Below are 16,018 nucleotides of genomic sequence, written 5' to 3'. Positions count from 1 at the left end.
TAAAGAGAAATCAATGCTCTCAAATAAAGCATTTTTGAAAATAAAATGTAAACAATATCCAAAGTTCTGTATAAAATAATGGACTACAATTAAAATGAATTCTCAAGCATTTTATTTGCAGAAGTTTCTACCATTTTTCTTATTTTCAGAGAATATAATTAAACATTTCAAATACAGGTATTTTATATAAAAATACAATGAAGAAAAGGACATATCTAATTAATTTATTAAATGCAAAATAATAGTTTTTAAAAAGTATTTTATTTTGATGTATCAACATAATTGATTTTGAAAATGTCTCTTTTACTGGTTTCTTATTTTATAAATTTAAAGTATATAATTACATATATATATATATGTATTATGGAAGGAATACTACAGTCAACCAAGTTATTCTTTCAAATAACTAGTTAGCTTTGTATTCTATTTTGGGATATGGTAAGAACATGTAAAATCTATCAAAACATATTTTCCAAATGCAATATATCATTAACTGTAGTGTTTATGTGACACAGTAGAGCTCAAGATTTATTTATATCATGTGTAACTGGAACTCTATATTAATTGAAAAATTGGAATATTTACAGAATATAATGAACTTAAGATATAAGTGGTATATTTATATATGTACATAATAGAAAATTGTACAGCTTTACCAAGCAAAAAGATACAGCCATAATGTTATTTGTGACATTATAGATGAACCTATGTGACATCATACTGAATTCAATAAGCCAGATACAGAAAAATGTTTTAACTGCATTTCTTTAATAGCTTAATTGATTTCTTGTTATACAGGTAAAATAGAACACTTCTTCATAAAATGCAAAGAGTATGAAAAATACCACAGCAGTAACAGAATTTATTGTTCTTGGACTGACAGGTGATCTCCAGTGGCAGGTTGTACTTTTCATATTTTTTTTTGTCACATACCTGCTAAGTGTGTCTAGACACCTGATTATTATCACTCTCACTCTTGCGGATTACAATCCTCAGATTCCCATGTATTTCTTCCTTCAGAACTTCTCTGTCCTTGAAATATCATTCACATCTGTCTGTATCCCCAGATTCCTTGTCACTATTGTGACAGGAAACAACCATTTCCTATAATGGATGTGTAGCTCAGCTATTTTTTTTTTTTTCATTTTGGGGGAGTAATAGAATTTTACTTTCTGGCTGCCATGTTCTATGATTGCTATATGGCCATCTTCAAACCTCTTCATTATATGACCTAATAAGCAGCAGAATCTGTATCCTTCTTGTCTTTAGCTCATGGCTTGCAGGGCTCCTGATAATCTTTCCACCAATAATCCTTCTGCTGCAGTTGAATTTCTGTGCCTCTAATATAGTTGATCATTTTATCTGTGACTCTTCCCCAATTTTGCAGCTTTCTTGCACAAACACTCACTTTCTAGAACTCATGTCATTTACTTTAGCTGTAGTAACACTCATGGTCACCTTGGCTTTAGTTACTCTCTCCTACACAAATATCATCTGGATAATTTTGAAGATTCCTCCTGCAAATCAAAGGAAAAATGTCTTTTCTACTTGTTCTTCCCATATGATAGTTGTCTCCCTTTCCTATGGCAGCTGCAGCTTCATGTATATTAAGCCTTCTGCTAGAGAAAGGGTAACTTTAAACAAGGGAGTAGCTGTGCTCAACACCTTGGTAGCACCTCTTTTTTATTTTTTTAATTTTATTTTGAAATTCAATAGCACAAGACAGAACAAAACCAATCGAGACAATGCAGTCAAATTGGTACAGGATTTAACAGCATATTGGGATAGTAGTAATAGATACTATGGTATATCTCTTCAACTTCACAATAGTTGTCCAGTCAATTAGGTATAGCAAAATCAAGCCAAAAAAAGAACATTATAAAACCAATTGAGAATACTAAATAGAGCAAAAGAAACATAACAAAACAAAATAGTGAAAACAACCTTTGCCTTCAAACAGAAGATAGAAACAAATCCCCCATATTTGCTATACTGCATATGGTCTTCCTCCCAAGAGATGCTGAGACATCTATCCCCAGTAGCTATGGGGGGGGGGGTGTACTTGATTTTCAGCCTGCAAGGCAGTGGGCTCACAGGTAATGGTTCTTCTCCAGGCTCATGCCTCAGGCACTTACCAAGAGGGTAGGTGAATAAGCTGCCTAAGTCCCACCATGGCCAGATCTCAGGAATTCTGTTTCTCCCCCTGGCCCTCACCACAGGCGCTTATCAAAATTTTATATCATTAACCCTGTAATCCAGTGGACTATGGTGCTGTGGAATAATGAATGAATAGGTGGGTGAAGGCTCAGATAGCTGGTTGGGCTGAAAAATAACAAAAAGAGGCCATATTTGCACCACGATTTTCAATTACCCACAGAATGTTTTACAGGGAAATTTGCTCTGTTAGTTTTCATCTTCCAGAACATACAGAGCCTCAAGAGTGTTAACAACTTTCAGAGCTGCAATGTTCTCTTCACTTCTTCAGTCTTCAATATATAAAACCAGAAACAGTTATTTCCTTAGTCAAAATTCAAAATATATCAATATTTCACTACACAATAAATGAAGAAAATAAAAAATCGAGTTTTCAGAGATTCCCAGATGTAGGCATAGTCTAGTTATAAACACATACACATATCCATAAATTTATATACATTTGTAAATATTTGCATATAACTAATGATACACATGTAAATATTCATAGAATCTCCAGGAAGATGGTAGAACAATAAACAGCAGAGTAAACAGCCTCTCTGAAAGTCCAGAAGCTGGAATATAGCATTGTGGAGAAGACAAGAAGAAAGAAAGCAGGTCTCCTGGATGCAGGAAAAAAATCTAAAGTGAGAATTGAAGTCCATGGAGTAAAATAGAGTGAGTAAAATAGAAAAAATTTAAATGGACAAGGAGGCAGTAGCTGGTGGTGCCTTTTCCTGGAACTGGACCTACTGGGCGATGGGAGCTCTTGGAACCTGGGGACATGCTTTCACAGTGACTAGTGGCTGGCAAGCCTGCAGGCCTCAGCAAACAGATGCAGTGGTGGAGGAAAGCAGTAATTTCAGAGGACTACACTGGCTGACGATGAGTGTAGAGGGCTCAGTCCTCCCATGGGAAAGAGCAATTGTCCAGGAGCCATTTTGGAGTCAGCCCAGATAAGCCTAGAACCAGAACTGTGGCCTGCTCCCCCTAGCAACTCTAGCTGAGAACAGGCCAGTGGAAACTTCTTGCACTGAGTCCCCTTCCCATGAACATTACAGCAGCTATCACCAAGGTTCTCTGCTAATAAACCAGCTAAGCCTGGAGGCTCCTGCCAGGCCCACCCTCTTGCACACTCTCCCAGCCATCATCAAATATCTCCACTGGTAACCAAGTAGGAGGCAGTGGCTGGCCACCCAGTGTGCACTACACTAGCCTTCAGTGAGCCAATGCAGGCTTGGAAAAGCAGCAGCCATCGTTGTACCAGCATATCCAATGGCCACCATCAGATACCAGTAAACAGTCCTGGCGAGAAGAACCAGTCTTGTTTGAGAGAAATTGTAACCAATGTTGGAAGTGCCTGGGACCCACTACCAACTTGTCCAGAAGAATCCGGAAATATGGAGTAGCAAAAGGCATTCTCTGGCCTCCTACCCAGGAGAGCTGGTCCAGGAGATGTAAATATGGAAGACAGCACAAGTAGCACACTTGAAGTTTATGAATTGATGGCAACTGAAGTAAATAAACAACTTCATGAGGCTATAAAAGAAATTAAAACAGAAATATTATCTCAGATAAAATAAGAAATGAAAGAATTACTAAGTAGCTCTAAATAAGACATAGATGGAAGAATAGAGGAGCATAGGAAAATGAGGGAAACCTTGAATGAACAATATAGAAAAGATTTAGAATACATGAAGCATTCAAAGAGATGTCCTGGAAATTAAAAATTCCATTCAAAGCTGGCAAAACTGTTTGAAAGAAACTAAAGATTCTTTCAAACATGAAGACAGGATTGCAGCTTGTAATCATGGAAGGAAATATCTCTTAATAATAACAAATAACCTGAAATTGACAATTCAAAGGCTGCAAGACAGTCAAAAGAAACTTAAGAATAATAGGTGTAAGTGAAAAAGCAGTGGTCAACACAAATTACATTAAAAGTTGCATACAGAAATAATTTTAGAAAACTTCTCAAAGTAAAGGAAGTGATATTTAGATTAGTGAGGCATATAGAACTCTAGCTAGCCATAACCAAAATAAATCTACACATCCAGACATGTAATAATCAGGACCTCAGATATTCAACACAAGAACAGAATATTAAAAGTGGTTAGAGAAAAGAAACAGATCACCTATAAAGGGAAATTCATCAGAATCATGACAGGCTTCTTGACACAAACCATCAAATCAAGAACTTGGAACAAAGTGTTTCAAGTCCTGAAGGAAAACAACTTCCAGCCCAGATTGATGCACTCTGCAAAACTATATTTCAAAATTAATGGAGAAAAAACATGCTTCCATGAAAAAAAAACAACTGAAGAACTTCAGGATAAACAAACTAACTCTACAAAAACTACTGAAGTACATTCTAGAGAGAGATTTCAAAAAAGACCACATTTGCAGTAACAGCAGCAGAGGGAGTCATTGAGCAGGGCAGACAATGGAATGGGAGGGAAAAGTTGGCAACCCAAAGCAGGAAAATAGCATGGCAGAGACAAGGCAGAGCATGTTGGCCATAACCACTAATATAGATGGCTTTGATTCACCAATAAAAAGAAACACAGGCAGAGTGAATCAAGAGACAGGATCCATAAATATCCTTTATACAAGAGACACATTTAACCTGATTTTACTAATATAACTGAATTTTAATAATAATAATAATAATAATAATAATAATAATTTAAGTAAACTTTTTGGAAATAATAATGAAAATGTTCAGAAATTTCAGATTGTAACATTGGGGGAAAATATTGGCAATGCTGTCATTTTACTCCTTGCATATTTTCTGCAAAACATAAGCTTGAGTATGGATGACCTATTTCTTAAATGCATGTAAACATATCTTTAAACATAAACAACTTCCTGTATACTCTTTGTGTTTCCTTAATGTTTATGAGAAATTATATACAAGACAAAGTTTATGAGAAATTGACTGAGAGGCAATAATTAAGCTTATCCAATGTAACCAACTAAAATGTTTCCTTTAGATTCAAATAAAAATAGAACATGTTAGGAGCTAGGGAGCTAGCTCAATGGTGTAAGCACCTGCCTGGCAAGCATGAAGTCGTGAGTTTGATCCCTGGTACCAACAAAAAAAATTTTTTTTTTTAATTTTCAGTCATCACAGTATAAAATGGATGGTCCCAAAACTGCATTGCTTTAAATTCTGAAGTAAGTCTTAAAAATAGTATTTCATGCTTGAATGAAGTAAGAAGGTTTTCTGACCAAACACTTACACACTTCTCTGTGTTTGAATATCCATTTAGAGTCCATATGGATTGAGAATGACAAGCACATATAGAATTCTAGAAAACTGTGTATCACATTGGAGAGGACAATAAAATTTCAGCTTGTGCTCCATTTTGAAACACAATTTCTTTTTCAGAAGGGCATTTTTGCCACTTATTGCTAAAAAAAACCCACAATACCATTGTAAGGTTAGAAATGTCAAGAAAGTTTAAAAAATGTTTACTTTTTGGGTAAACCCAATAATTCTAAACACTGAATGCTAATATATATCTATTAGTATTCAGCACATGTGCTCTTCCTTTTGAAAGAGAACAGTAGCATGGCACAACAGCCCAGGCCCTGGGAGAGTTTAAGATTATCATTTCCACTGGTTAAGGACCAACCTAATTTTCAGACACACTCTAGTGGGCTCTGCAGTTTTCTTGGCTTGTCTGGGTCATGCCCAGTGACCTTATTTCAATCTGGGAACCTGGGGCTGCCGAAGGTGAGTTCCTGCACACCAACTTGGACCCCAGATAGTTTAAGAGCATCATTCAAGGGCCTGCCCAGCTTCCAGTCACTTATAATGGGCTCTGCAGGTTTCAGCACTGCATGGGCCATGCCCAGTTACCTTCTTTCTATCTGGGCAACTGGGCTGCCAGATGTGAGTTCCTGCACACCCATAGGGTTTCAGGGAGAGTTTAAGATCATTGCTTCCAGTGGTCAAGGACCTGGCCAGCTTCCAGGCACACTAGTCTAGGCTTGGGAGGTTTTGGGGCCCAACTAGACCATGCCTAGCAACCTTCTTCAATCAGGGGAGTTGCGAGTACTAACAAATCGGCGCTTGCCCATGGAGAGCATTGCGACTTCATCCACAGTGGTTAGGGGCGTGCCCAGCTTCCTGGAACACTGGAGGTGGCAGGGAAGGTCCTGTGAGCCTGACTCGAGCATGCTGAGCAATTTCCACTCAGTCCCATGAGCCAAGAGCATAGAAGATTTCCCACATGCCCAGGGAAAGCTTTGGAACATCACTTGAGACATGAAAATATAGCAAAATGACAAAAGGACAGACCAAAATGCAATAAAACCTCCAGTCCATCCCAAGAAAGCTTAGGAGCCATGTAAATAGAAGAAAATATATGCCATACACCTGAAATACCTGGAATAGTAGCAAGTGAAATAAAGAAGGAACTCTGGGAAGCTTTAAAGGAATTCAAATTAGAAAAAATCTCCCAGGTAAAAGAAGAAATGATAAAAACAATGAAAGAGATGCTGAACACATCTAAAGAAGACACAGTTAAAAAATTAGAGGAACAAAAAAAAAGATAGAATGTCTGGATGAACAATATAAGAAACAAACAGAATACATGAAGCAGATTCAAAGAGATATACAGGAAATCAAAAATTCCATAGAAATTTGTCAAAACTATCTCAATGAAAGTGAAGATAAATTTTCAGACTTCAGAGACAAGATTGCAGCTAGTGAACAGGATTGCAGCTAGTGAACTTATAGAAGTAACAAGGAATCAGGAAATAGCAATTCAAAAGCTGCAAGATGATGCAAAGAAAAACATAAAATTTATAGGCATAAATGAAAAAGAAGGGGACAACACAAATGATACCAAGAAGCTATTTGCAGAAGTAATAGTTGAAAACTTCCCAAACATGAGAATTGAAACTAACGTACGGATTAGTGAAGCATATACAAATCCAAATAGCCATAGCCAAGATAAAACTACACTCAAATATATAATAATCACCATCCCAGAAATCCAACAAAAGAATAGAATATTAAGAGCTGTTAGAGAAAAAAGACAGATCATCTATAAAGGAAAACCTATCAGAATTACAGCAGACTTCTCAACACAAACAATGAAGTCAAGAAGAGCATGGAGTGAAGTATTTCAGATCCAAAATTAAAATGATTTGCAACCTAGACTGATGTACCACACAAACCTGTCTTTCAAAATTGATGGAGAAATAAGATACTGCCATGACAAAGAACAGCTGAAGAACTTCATGATTACCATTCCAAACCTGCAAAGAATACTGAAAGACAGTTTAGACACACTTAGGAAAAAATCACTAAGCAAAGCAGACAATTAAACAGAATGGAAAGATAAAGATGCAACAGCAGAAAGATAACATGTCAACAATAAACCAGTATAAAACAGTTATAACCATTAATGTTAATGGTCTCAATTCACCAATTAAAAGAAACAGACTGGCCGAATGGATCAAGAAACAACATCCAACCATATGCTGTTTAAAAGAAACCCATCTAACCCAAAAGGATACTCACAGAATGAAAGTCAAAGGATGGAAAACAATATATCATGCAACAGGAACCCAAAAAAAGTGGGAGTAGCTGGTATGTGCACAGACAATGTGAACTTCAAAACAGCAATGATCAGAAGGAGATAAAGAAGTCATTACATATTGGTTGGGGGAAACTTCAAGAGGAAGAGATAACAGTCTTAAATATATAGGTACCAAATTCCAGAGCACCCTGTTATATAAAGCAAGTATTAATAGATATGAAAAACCAAATTAGCAATAACACAATTATAACAGGAGACCTTAACACAAAATTGACACCAAGTGACAGATCAAACAGACAGAAAATCAGCAAAGAAATAACAGAACTGAAACACATCTGTGAACACGGGACATGATAGACATATACAGTGTTCCAACCAACAACATCACAATACACATTGTTCTCAGCAGTACATGGGGCATTCTCTAAAATAGGCCATATACTAGACAACAGAACATATTTAAATAAATGAAAAAGAGTTGAAATTATCCCATGCTTGTCATTGGATCGTAGTGCCATGAAACTAGAAATGAATGATAAAAGATACTGCAAAATTCCCACAAGTACATGGAAACTGAATAACACACTCTTGAGTAATCAGTGGGTCACAGGGGAAATTAAAGAAGAAATTAAACAATACCTACAAGCAAACAGAAATACAAATGCAACTTACTGGGATCTGTTGGATGCAATGAAATCTGTCCTCAGGGGAAAATTTACTGTACTGAGTTCCCACATCAGGAAAACAGAACAAATACAAACAAACAACCTAATGCTTCAAATCAAACATCTAGAAAAAGATGAGCAAGTGAAGCCCAAAGCCAAAAGAAGGGAGGGAATTATAAAAATCAGAGCACAAATTAATGCAATAGAGACTAAGAAAACAATCCAAAGAATCATTGAATCAAAGAATTGGTTCTTTGAAAGAATAGAAAAAAATGATAAGCCCGTAACAAACTTTATTTTAAAAATGGAAGAAAAAGCTCAAATTCATGCAATAAGGAATGAAAAACTCAAAACCACTACAAACTCTGTAAAAATACAGTTCATCGACATCTATTTTGAAAACCTCTACTCTCATAGATTTGATAATTCAGAAGAGATAGACAGATTCCTAGAAACATATGAAGTACCAAAGCTAGGTCAAGAACATGTAAAACTGCTGAATAACCCAACTTCTATTAATGAAATTGAAAATGTTATTAAGTCTTTACCTACAAAGAAGACTCCAGACCCAGATGGATTCACTGAAGAACTCTACAAGAAATACAAAGAAGATTTAATGCTCTCAGTCCTCAAACTCTTCAATGAAATGGTAAGGTAAGCAATCCTTCCTAAGTCCTTCCTGGAGGCAAATATTACTCTAGTACTAACCCTGAGAAAGAACCAACTAAAAAAGAGAACTAGAGGCCAATCTCCATAATGAAAACAGATGCAAAACTCTTCAATATAATATTGGCGAATAGGATGCAGCAAATCATCCAGAAGATTATACAGCAAGTAGGATGCATCCCAGGCATGCAGGGATGGTTCAACATACGCAAATCAATAAATGTCATCCACCATATCAATAGGACCAAAAGTAATAATCACATGATCATTTCTATAGATGCAGAAAAAGTTTTTGATGAGGTCCAACATTCATTCATGATAAGAACCTTACAGAGAAAATTGGAATAGATGGTCTTTACCTCAGTGTAATTAGGGCCATCTATGTCAAAACAATAGCCGGTATCATACTAAATGGCCAAAAACTGAAGGCCTTTACCTTAAAATCAGGCACAAGCCAAGGATGTCCCTTACCACTGCTCCTATTTAATATAGTACTGGAAATACTACCCAGAGCAACTAGACAAGAGAAAGAAATTAAAGGGGTAGTGATAGGAAAACAAGTTAAATTATCATTGTTTGGGGATGACATGATGCTCTACATAGAAATGCTCAAATCTCCATTGAAAGACTCCTAGATATAATACATAAATTCAGCAATGTAGCTGGATACAAAAATCAATACTCAAAAATCAATAGCATTCCTATACACTAACAACAAAATCACTGAGAGAGAAATAAGAGAAGCCACACTCTTCACACTAGCAACCAAAAAATTGAAATATTTAGGAATAATTCTCATGAAAGATGTGAAAGATGTATATAGGGAAAATTATAATACACTGAAAAAAGAAATTGAAGATGACCTCAGAAAATGGAAAGACATCCCTTGCTCATGGATAGGAAGAACAAACATTGTGAAAATGGCCATTCTCCCAAAACTGTTGCATAGACTCAATGCAATCTCAATAAAAATACTATCAACATTCCTCATAGATCTAGAGAAATCACTCCTAAAATTGATCTGTAACAGAGGAGACCTAGAATTGCAAAGACAGTACTAAGCAGCAAAGGCAAGGCAGGAGGCATCACAATCCCTGACTTGAAGTTATACTACAAAGCTACTATAGTAAAACCAACATGGTACTGGAATAAAAACAGATCTGCAGATCAGTGGAATAGAATAGAAGATACAACTACAACAACAAACACACTCAACCACCTTATCTTTGATAAAGGAGCCAAGCAGGTTCACTGGAAGAATGACGGTCTCTTTATTAAATGGTGTTACAAAAATTGGTTCTCCATATGCCGAAAACTAAAACTAGACCCATGCCTATCACCATGTACTAAATTAAAATCTAAATGGACCAATATTAAAACAGAAACTGAATATTAAAACAGAAACACTAAATGTATTGGAAGACAAACTGGGTAAAAACTTTGAAGACATAGTGTAGGCAGCGAATTCATTAACAGGAATCAAACCGCATGGGAAATTCTTCCCAAAATCAATTGGGATCACCTTTTATTGAAAAGTTTCTGCATGTCAAAAGAAATCTTCAGCATAGTTAAAGGACAAATCACAAACTGAGAAAAAAACATCTTAGAGAACTGTCCCTCAGACAAAGGACTTCTGTCTAAAACATATAAAGATTTTTTTTAAAAAATCAGTCCCCCAAAATTCAAAGATCCAAGCCAAAAATGGGCATATGAGATGAATACACAGTTCTCAGATGAAGAAATACAAATGGCAAATAAATACATGAAAACATGTTCATCATCATTACTCATTAGAGAAATGCAAGATAAAACCACACTGAGATTCCAGCTCACTCCAGAAAGAATGGCCAGGATCAAGAAAACCTCCAACAACAAATGCTGGAGAAGATGTAGGGTAAAAGGAACTCTTCTGCACTGTTGGTGGGAGTATAGACTGGTGCAACCATTATGGAGATCAGTCTGGAGATTTCTCAGAAAGCTGGGGTTGAAGGTCCCATTTGTTCCAGCTATTCTACTTCTAGGCATATTCTGAGAAGAACTGAATACTTCATACCACAGTAATATTTGAGCACTCATGTTTATAGCAGCACAATTTGTAACAGCCAGAACTTGGAAACAACCTAAGTGTCCATCAACTGAGGAATGGATAAAAAGTTGTGGTGTTTTTATACAGTGGAGTACTATCCAGCTATAAAGAATGATCACATTGAGATATTTATAAATAAATGGATGCAGCTTGAGACCATACTCATAAGCAAAATAAATCAAACTCACATATGTAAATACTGAATAGTTTCTCAAGTGTAAGAAATGGGAAGAATACATAAAAATATGTGGTAATCATGATTCCCCTTTATACTGATTTGAAGCCTTATAGTCTTTCCACTCATTAGTTGGAATGGTTTGCTTCTGGGTTATTTGATTTTATTGTCTGTGACGGTATAATCAACTATTTTGAAGAAAACAAAACACTATATTAGCTAGTGATGATTTAGTAACATCTTGTTTTGAAGTCCCACCAAGCTTTTGTTTTTCGGTCTCCATTGGTTTTATCAAGTTGTACCTTATTGAATTTTATTATATGTCATAGTTTAAACACCATTTTTTATAGATAAGGAGATAACACAGTAACCATTGTTTGTTTCTGTTGTTTCCGAATATGCTGTAATACTTTCATTCTCTAGAATAGTTTTACACTGTCCTGTTATGTTTGATGTTATAGTAATATAAAGGTATACTCAAATATTTCAAGGAAATGGACACTATGGTAACTACTGTCATGTCGAATTTTCTTTTTTTGAAACACTATGTTGCTTAAATTGTTCTGCTTTGACCTGTGTTGTTATGTCCTGTTTTATCTTAATCTTTTTTTTATTGAAAAAAGAAGCACTCCTTTCAATGACCATCCACAGAATATGTTTATAAATGTACACAACTTGGTGATACTTTAAGGATTATTAAATTTTTACATTCAGAAATTTTTGATTTAAATATATATATATATATTTTTTTTATATATTCATTAAAAAAACTTTTCAAGAAAAAGCAATACATAATTAATTTATCAGGAATCAAATTCTTTTGTTTTTGTTTTTGTTTTTTGTTTTTTTTTCATTTTTATTGGTACCAGGGATCGAACTCACGAATGCACTCTTGCAAGGAAGGCGCTTATGCCGCTGAGCTAAATCCCCAGGCCCCAGGAATCAAATTCTTAAAAAAGATAAGAAATAGGGAACAACAGGTAGAAAATGAAGATGGTAAAACACAAAATTAAAGATAAGCTAACCAAAGATCATGACCAGATCTGCATAAATAACTCCTTCTAAGGGTAATAAATGACTATCCACAATATGAAACTTAAAATTTTATAGGGCCCGTATGATAAAATAAAAATGTCATTGTATGTTTTATTTAACCATAGATATAATCATTTCAGCCTGTAACCAATATAAAACTGTTGAGATATGTATGCTTCTGCCCCTTGAAATGTCATGGAAGGTTTGTTTTACTTCCTTGAGTCTCAGAGTGTAAGTGAAGGGATTCAGAACAGAAGAGATGATACAGTCAGTATTTGACACCATCAACATCAGCCATAGATTCTTTTGTCAAAGTTTAAAATGATGTGGATAAACCTTCTTTAGGCTTTTAGCTACAGTGATTTGTGTGGCAAACTTGCATATATTCCATATTTAAAATTTTCTGTATTTTATGATTTTCCTCCCATTTTAATTTCACAACAGCCAATGGCTATATTTATAGGTAAAGACAGAAAGAAATGCAAATGTAAACACATGACCCTTTTCTTTACAATTTTACTAGTATTTTAGCATTTTATTTCATACAATTTCCATTCAAATTAATTTATTAGTGCAGTAATTTTAGAATATCCAAAATAGAAATGTTTCATATACTAAATAACTCAGTCTATGTTCACATATAAACACGTGAAACATTTTGTTTTAAAATGTTAACTTTTTTGTTATGTGCTGTGTTTATGGTTCACTTTTGATGTAATAATATGCTTATGTAATTCATTTGTTTCATGTACTTCTGTAATATAAAGTATGAAAAGGCAGTAGTTTGTGGCTTTCCTGTCCTGTATTCTGTGCCTGAAAAGGCTTTGAAATAGTGGAATTGGAAAATGCAATAAACAAAATTGATCAATGTAAAATCTGGGATACAATCATTGATTCTATAATATCTGCTTTTGTTTTACTTGTATTTACGACATACTAATATGTTAAGTCATTCCTTTGTTTTCTAGAAATATGTTTTCTTACTGAAAAAAAAGCTGTCTTGAAGCAGTTTCCTTACAAGAAAAGTCATGATGTAAAAGCTCAGAGATAACAAACTTAGAAATCAATGAATTTTATGAAAACTAAAAATTCTTTTACATTAGCAAATTCTCTTATATCTTTAAGAACAATAAAATTCTTTTGATTGAGTCCTGAAAGCCCTGTTTTACTTGCTTGTTCCTCAGCATGTAAATGAATGTGTTTATCATAGGAGCAATGGAAGTAATGAGGACTGTCACACCCTTGTTAATAGCCACTGAGTCTTGCTGAAGTTTTAACAGGAAAACACAGCTGTCATAGGGGATGGAAATCACAGTCATGTGGGAAGAGCATGTAGAAAATGCCTTTCTCCTTTGCTGGGCTGAAGGAAATCCTAGAATGCTCTTGATGATATATATGTAGGATTGAACTACACCCTCAAGTGTCATGATAAAGATTAGCACAGCACTGATGATGATCATCTGCTCAATGAGCCTTGTTGCTAAGCATGAGATCTTTAGGAGGGGGGCTGCAACACAGATAAAAATGGTCAATAACATTAGAGTCACAGAATTTCAGATTTATGCCCAGGCTAAGTGGAGGGAGGATGATACCAAGCCAGCAATCCAACAACAAAGAACGAGTCTTCTGCAGACCCTGCTGTTCATGATGGTCACATAATGCGGGGGTTTGCAAGTGACCACATATTGGTCATAGGACATGGTGGCAACCAGATAGAAATGTTACACCTAAAAGATCAGTAAAAAATATTTGAATGATACAGTTTTCATATGTGATTGTCTTGTCACCTGTTGATGTTTGTACAAGTATCTGGGAACACAGGCAGATGTAAATGAGATTTGTAAGAAGGATAAATTTTGTAGGAATAAGTACATGGCAGTTTTAAGGTGTGAGCCTGTGTAGATGAGTGAGATGATTGTGAAGTTCCCAGTTATACTCCACATGTAGGTGAGAAACAGGAAGAGAATAACATGACCTTATGTTTGGGTCATCGGTGAGTCCCAGGAGGATAAATGCTGTAACTGGGTGTGTGTTAAGAATCCTCATAATTGGATTCTTACTCTTTTCACTCTGTACTTATCATTCAGAAGCATTTGTGTAAAATGCCAACTGATAGTGATAAAAAGTATAAAAACAAGCTCACATGCTGTTAAGTATTTTGTTTACAAAATTATTAAGAAGAAACTTAAAGTCTGCAATTGTGTTATTTTAGTCATTCTTAGGTAAATATTTAAAAACTCAAGTTGCATTTTCCAAATCACATTTCAAGGTATTTTGGCTCCTGACTTCACACTGTATTTTATTCCAAACCTATTGTATTGCATTGGTACTTCACATTTGATTTTCATGAATAGTAGGTTTTACTGCTATATTTTTATGAGACTGAGGGTTCTTCTTACAAGGTATACTCTAAAGCTGAATATTAAACTTTATTATGTTCATTTGTTTCTTTGAAGTTTAAATATTAATAAAATAATTTGATTTTCCTTATACAGGTTTCACACCTCCTGTCAGGATACTGAACTCCAGCAATGTAATTGTTAATATTTGTGTTTCCATTACAAATTATTTCATATAGCTTCCTTTTATGTCTCCTACTTTTCACTTACAATTATAATATTTTCTTTTTTGCAATGAAGAGAAAGGGAGCATTTAGTTGGAAAAATTAAAATTATTGCAACCAATGATAATGTATGGTAGCTATAAAATTTGTGTCTAACAAAAATCACTACAATTGTTTTTAGTATGTTTTTGGAACACACTCCAAAACACTACAATTAATCACAGTAATTCAAAAATGTTAGACTTTAACTATTAAACATTTCTTCACATATGTCTTGACTCTACTGTGTTTCAGTCATGCCACTTAAAATGGAATTAACATTGACTTCTATATACTCTGTTGAAGAATTAAATAAGTTAATAGATGAAATATTTGTAAAAGCACCTGATCAGTAATGTGTAGTAAATACATTAATTAATTTCAGTGTTCCAGTCCACAATGACCTTCCTTTTGACATTCCACTATATATTACATTGTCAATATGTTGAAATCATATTTTGTCTGATGGTTTTAACTAAACAATTTTTACCATATTTTATCAGATGCCTATCCTTTTCTGTTTAAATTTAGGAAACTTCTAGTAGAAGATACATTTTAAACTAGCAATATAACATACTCCCATGATTTACCTTATCACATATATACTTTGCCTGTCATCATTTTTTTTGTAATTTCTAGAATTTATTTATTTTTGCTGGTATCTCTTTTTTGAATACTTCTTAGTGCTTCATTACTTCTTACTGTACACTTTTGTACACTCTTTTTGAGTGTTTTTTTTGAACTCTTTAATCTCTTCCCAGTGTCAGTCCTGCAATCAAATATATTCACAACATAAGTCTGAAATGAAACTCTTGCTTCTCCACACCTTCTTACTTCTTCTCATTTTCTTTATAATCAAATAGTATGTTAGCTATTAAACCTTTACACAAAATACTGAAATGAATACCATATATACATTACTTACCAAGAATAGCCTTTTCCTAATGCTGTTTCTTCATTCTATTCATGTCTCCACTTTCCAGTTCCATTGACAATATATTTATATAAAGCAATTAATTTAGATTTTAAGAAGGTGACATA

The 16,018-nt window shown here is 34.6% G+C and overlaps 1 protein-coding gene and 1 pseudogene across 1 annotated transcript in view; one reads left to right on the top strand and one right to left on the bottom strand.

Moving 5' to 3' along the window:
* The first annotated feature begins 834 nt into the window (after window positions 1–834).
* LOC134477467 (olfactory receptor 6C75-like) overlaps window positions 835–16,018 on the top strand; it is a 50,450-nt gene continuing 35,266 nt past the window's right edge. The window contains 4 exon segments of the mRNA XM_063255579.1: window positions 835–1,094; window positions 1,096–1,144; window positions 1,146–1,227; window positions 1,230–1,665. Coding sequence (XP_063111649.1) covers window positions 835–1,094; window positions 1,096–1,144; window positions 1,146–1,227; window positions 1,230–1,665 — 827 coding nt within the window.
* On the bottom strand, window positions 13,488–14,075 carry LOC134477195 (olfactory receptor 6C2-like; annotated as a pseudogene).

Source organism: Cavia porcellus, unplaced genomic scaffold (genome assembly GCF_034190915.1).
Source record: "Cavia porcellus strain 051 isolate PalLab524CR breed Dunkin Hartley unplaced genomic scaffold, mCavPor4.1 scaffold_8, whole genome shotgun sequence".
Classification (NCBI taxonomy): domain Eukaryota; kingdom Metazoa; phylum Chordata; class Mammalia; order Rodentia; family Caviidae; genus Cavia; species Cavia porcellus.
This window is presented reverse-complemented; position numbering and strand designations above follow the sequence as displayed.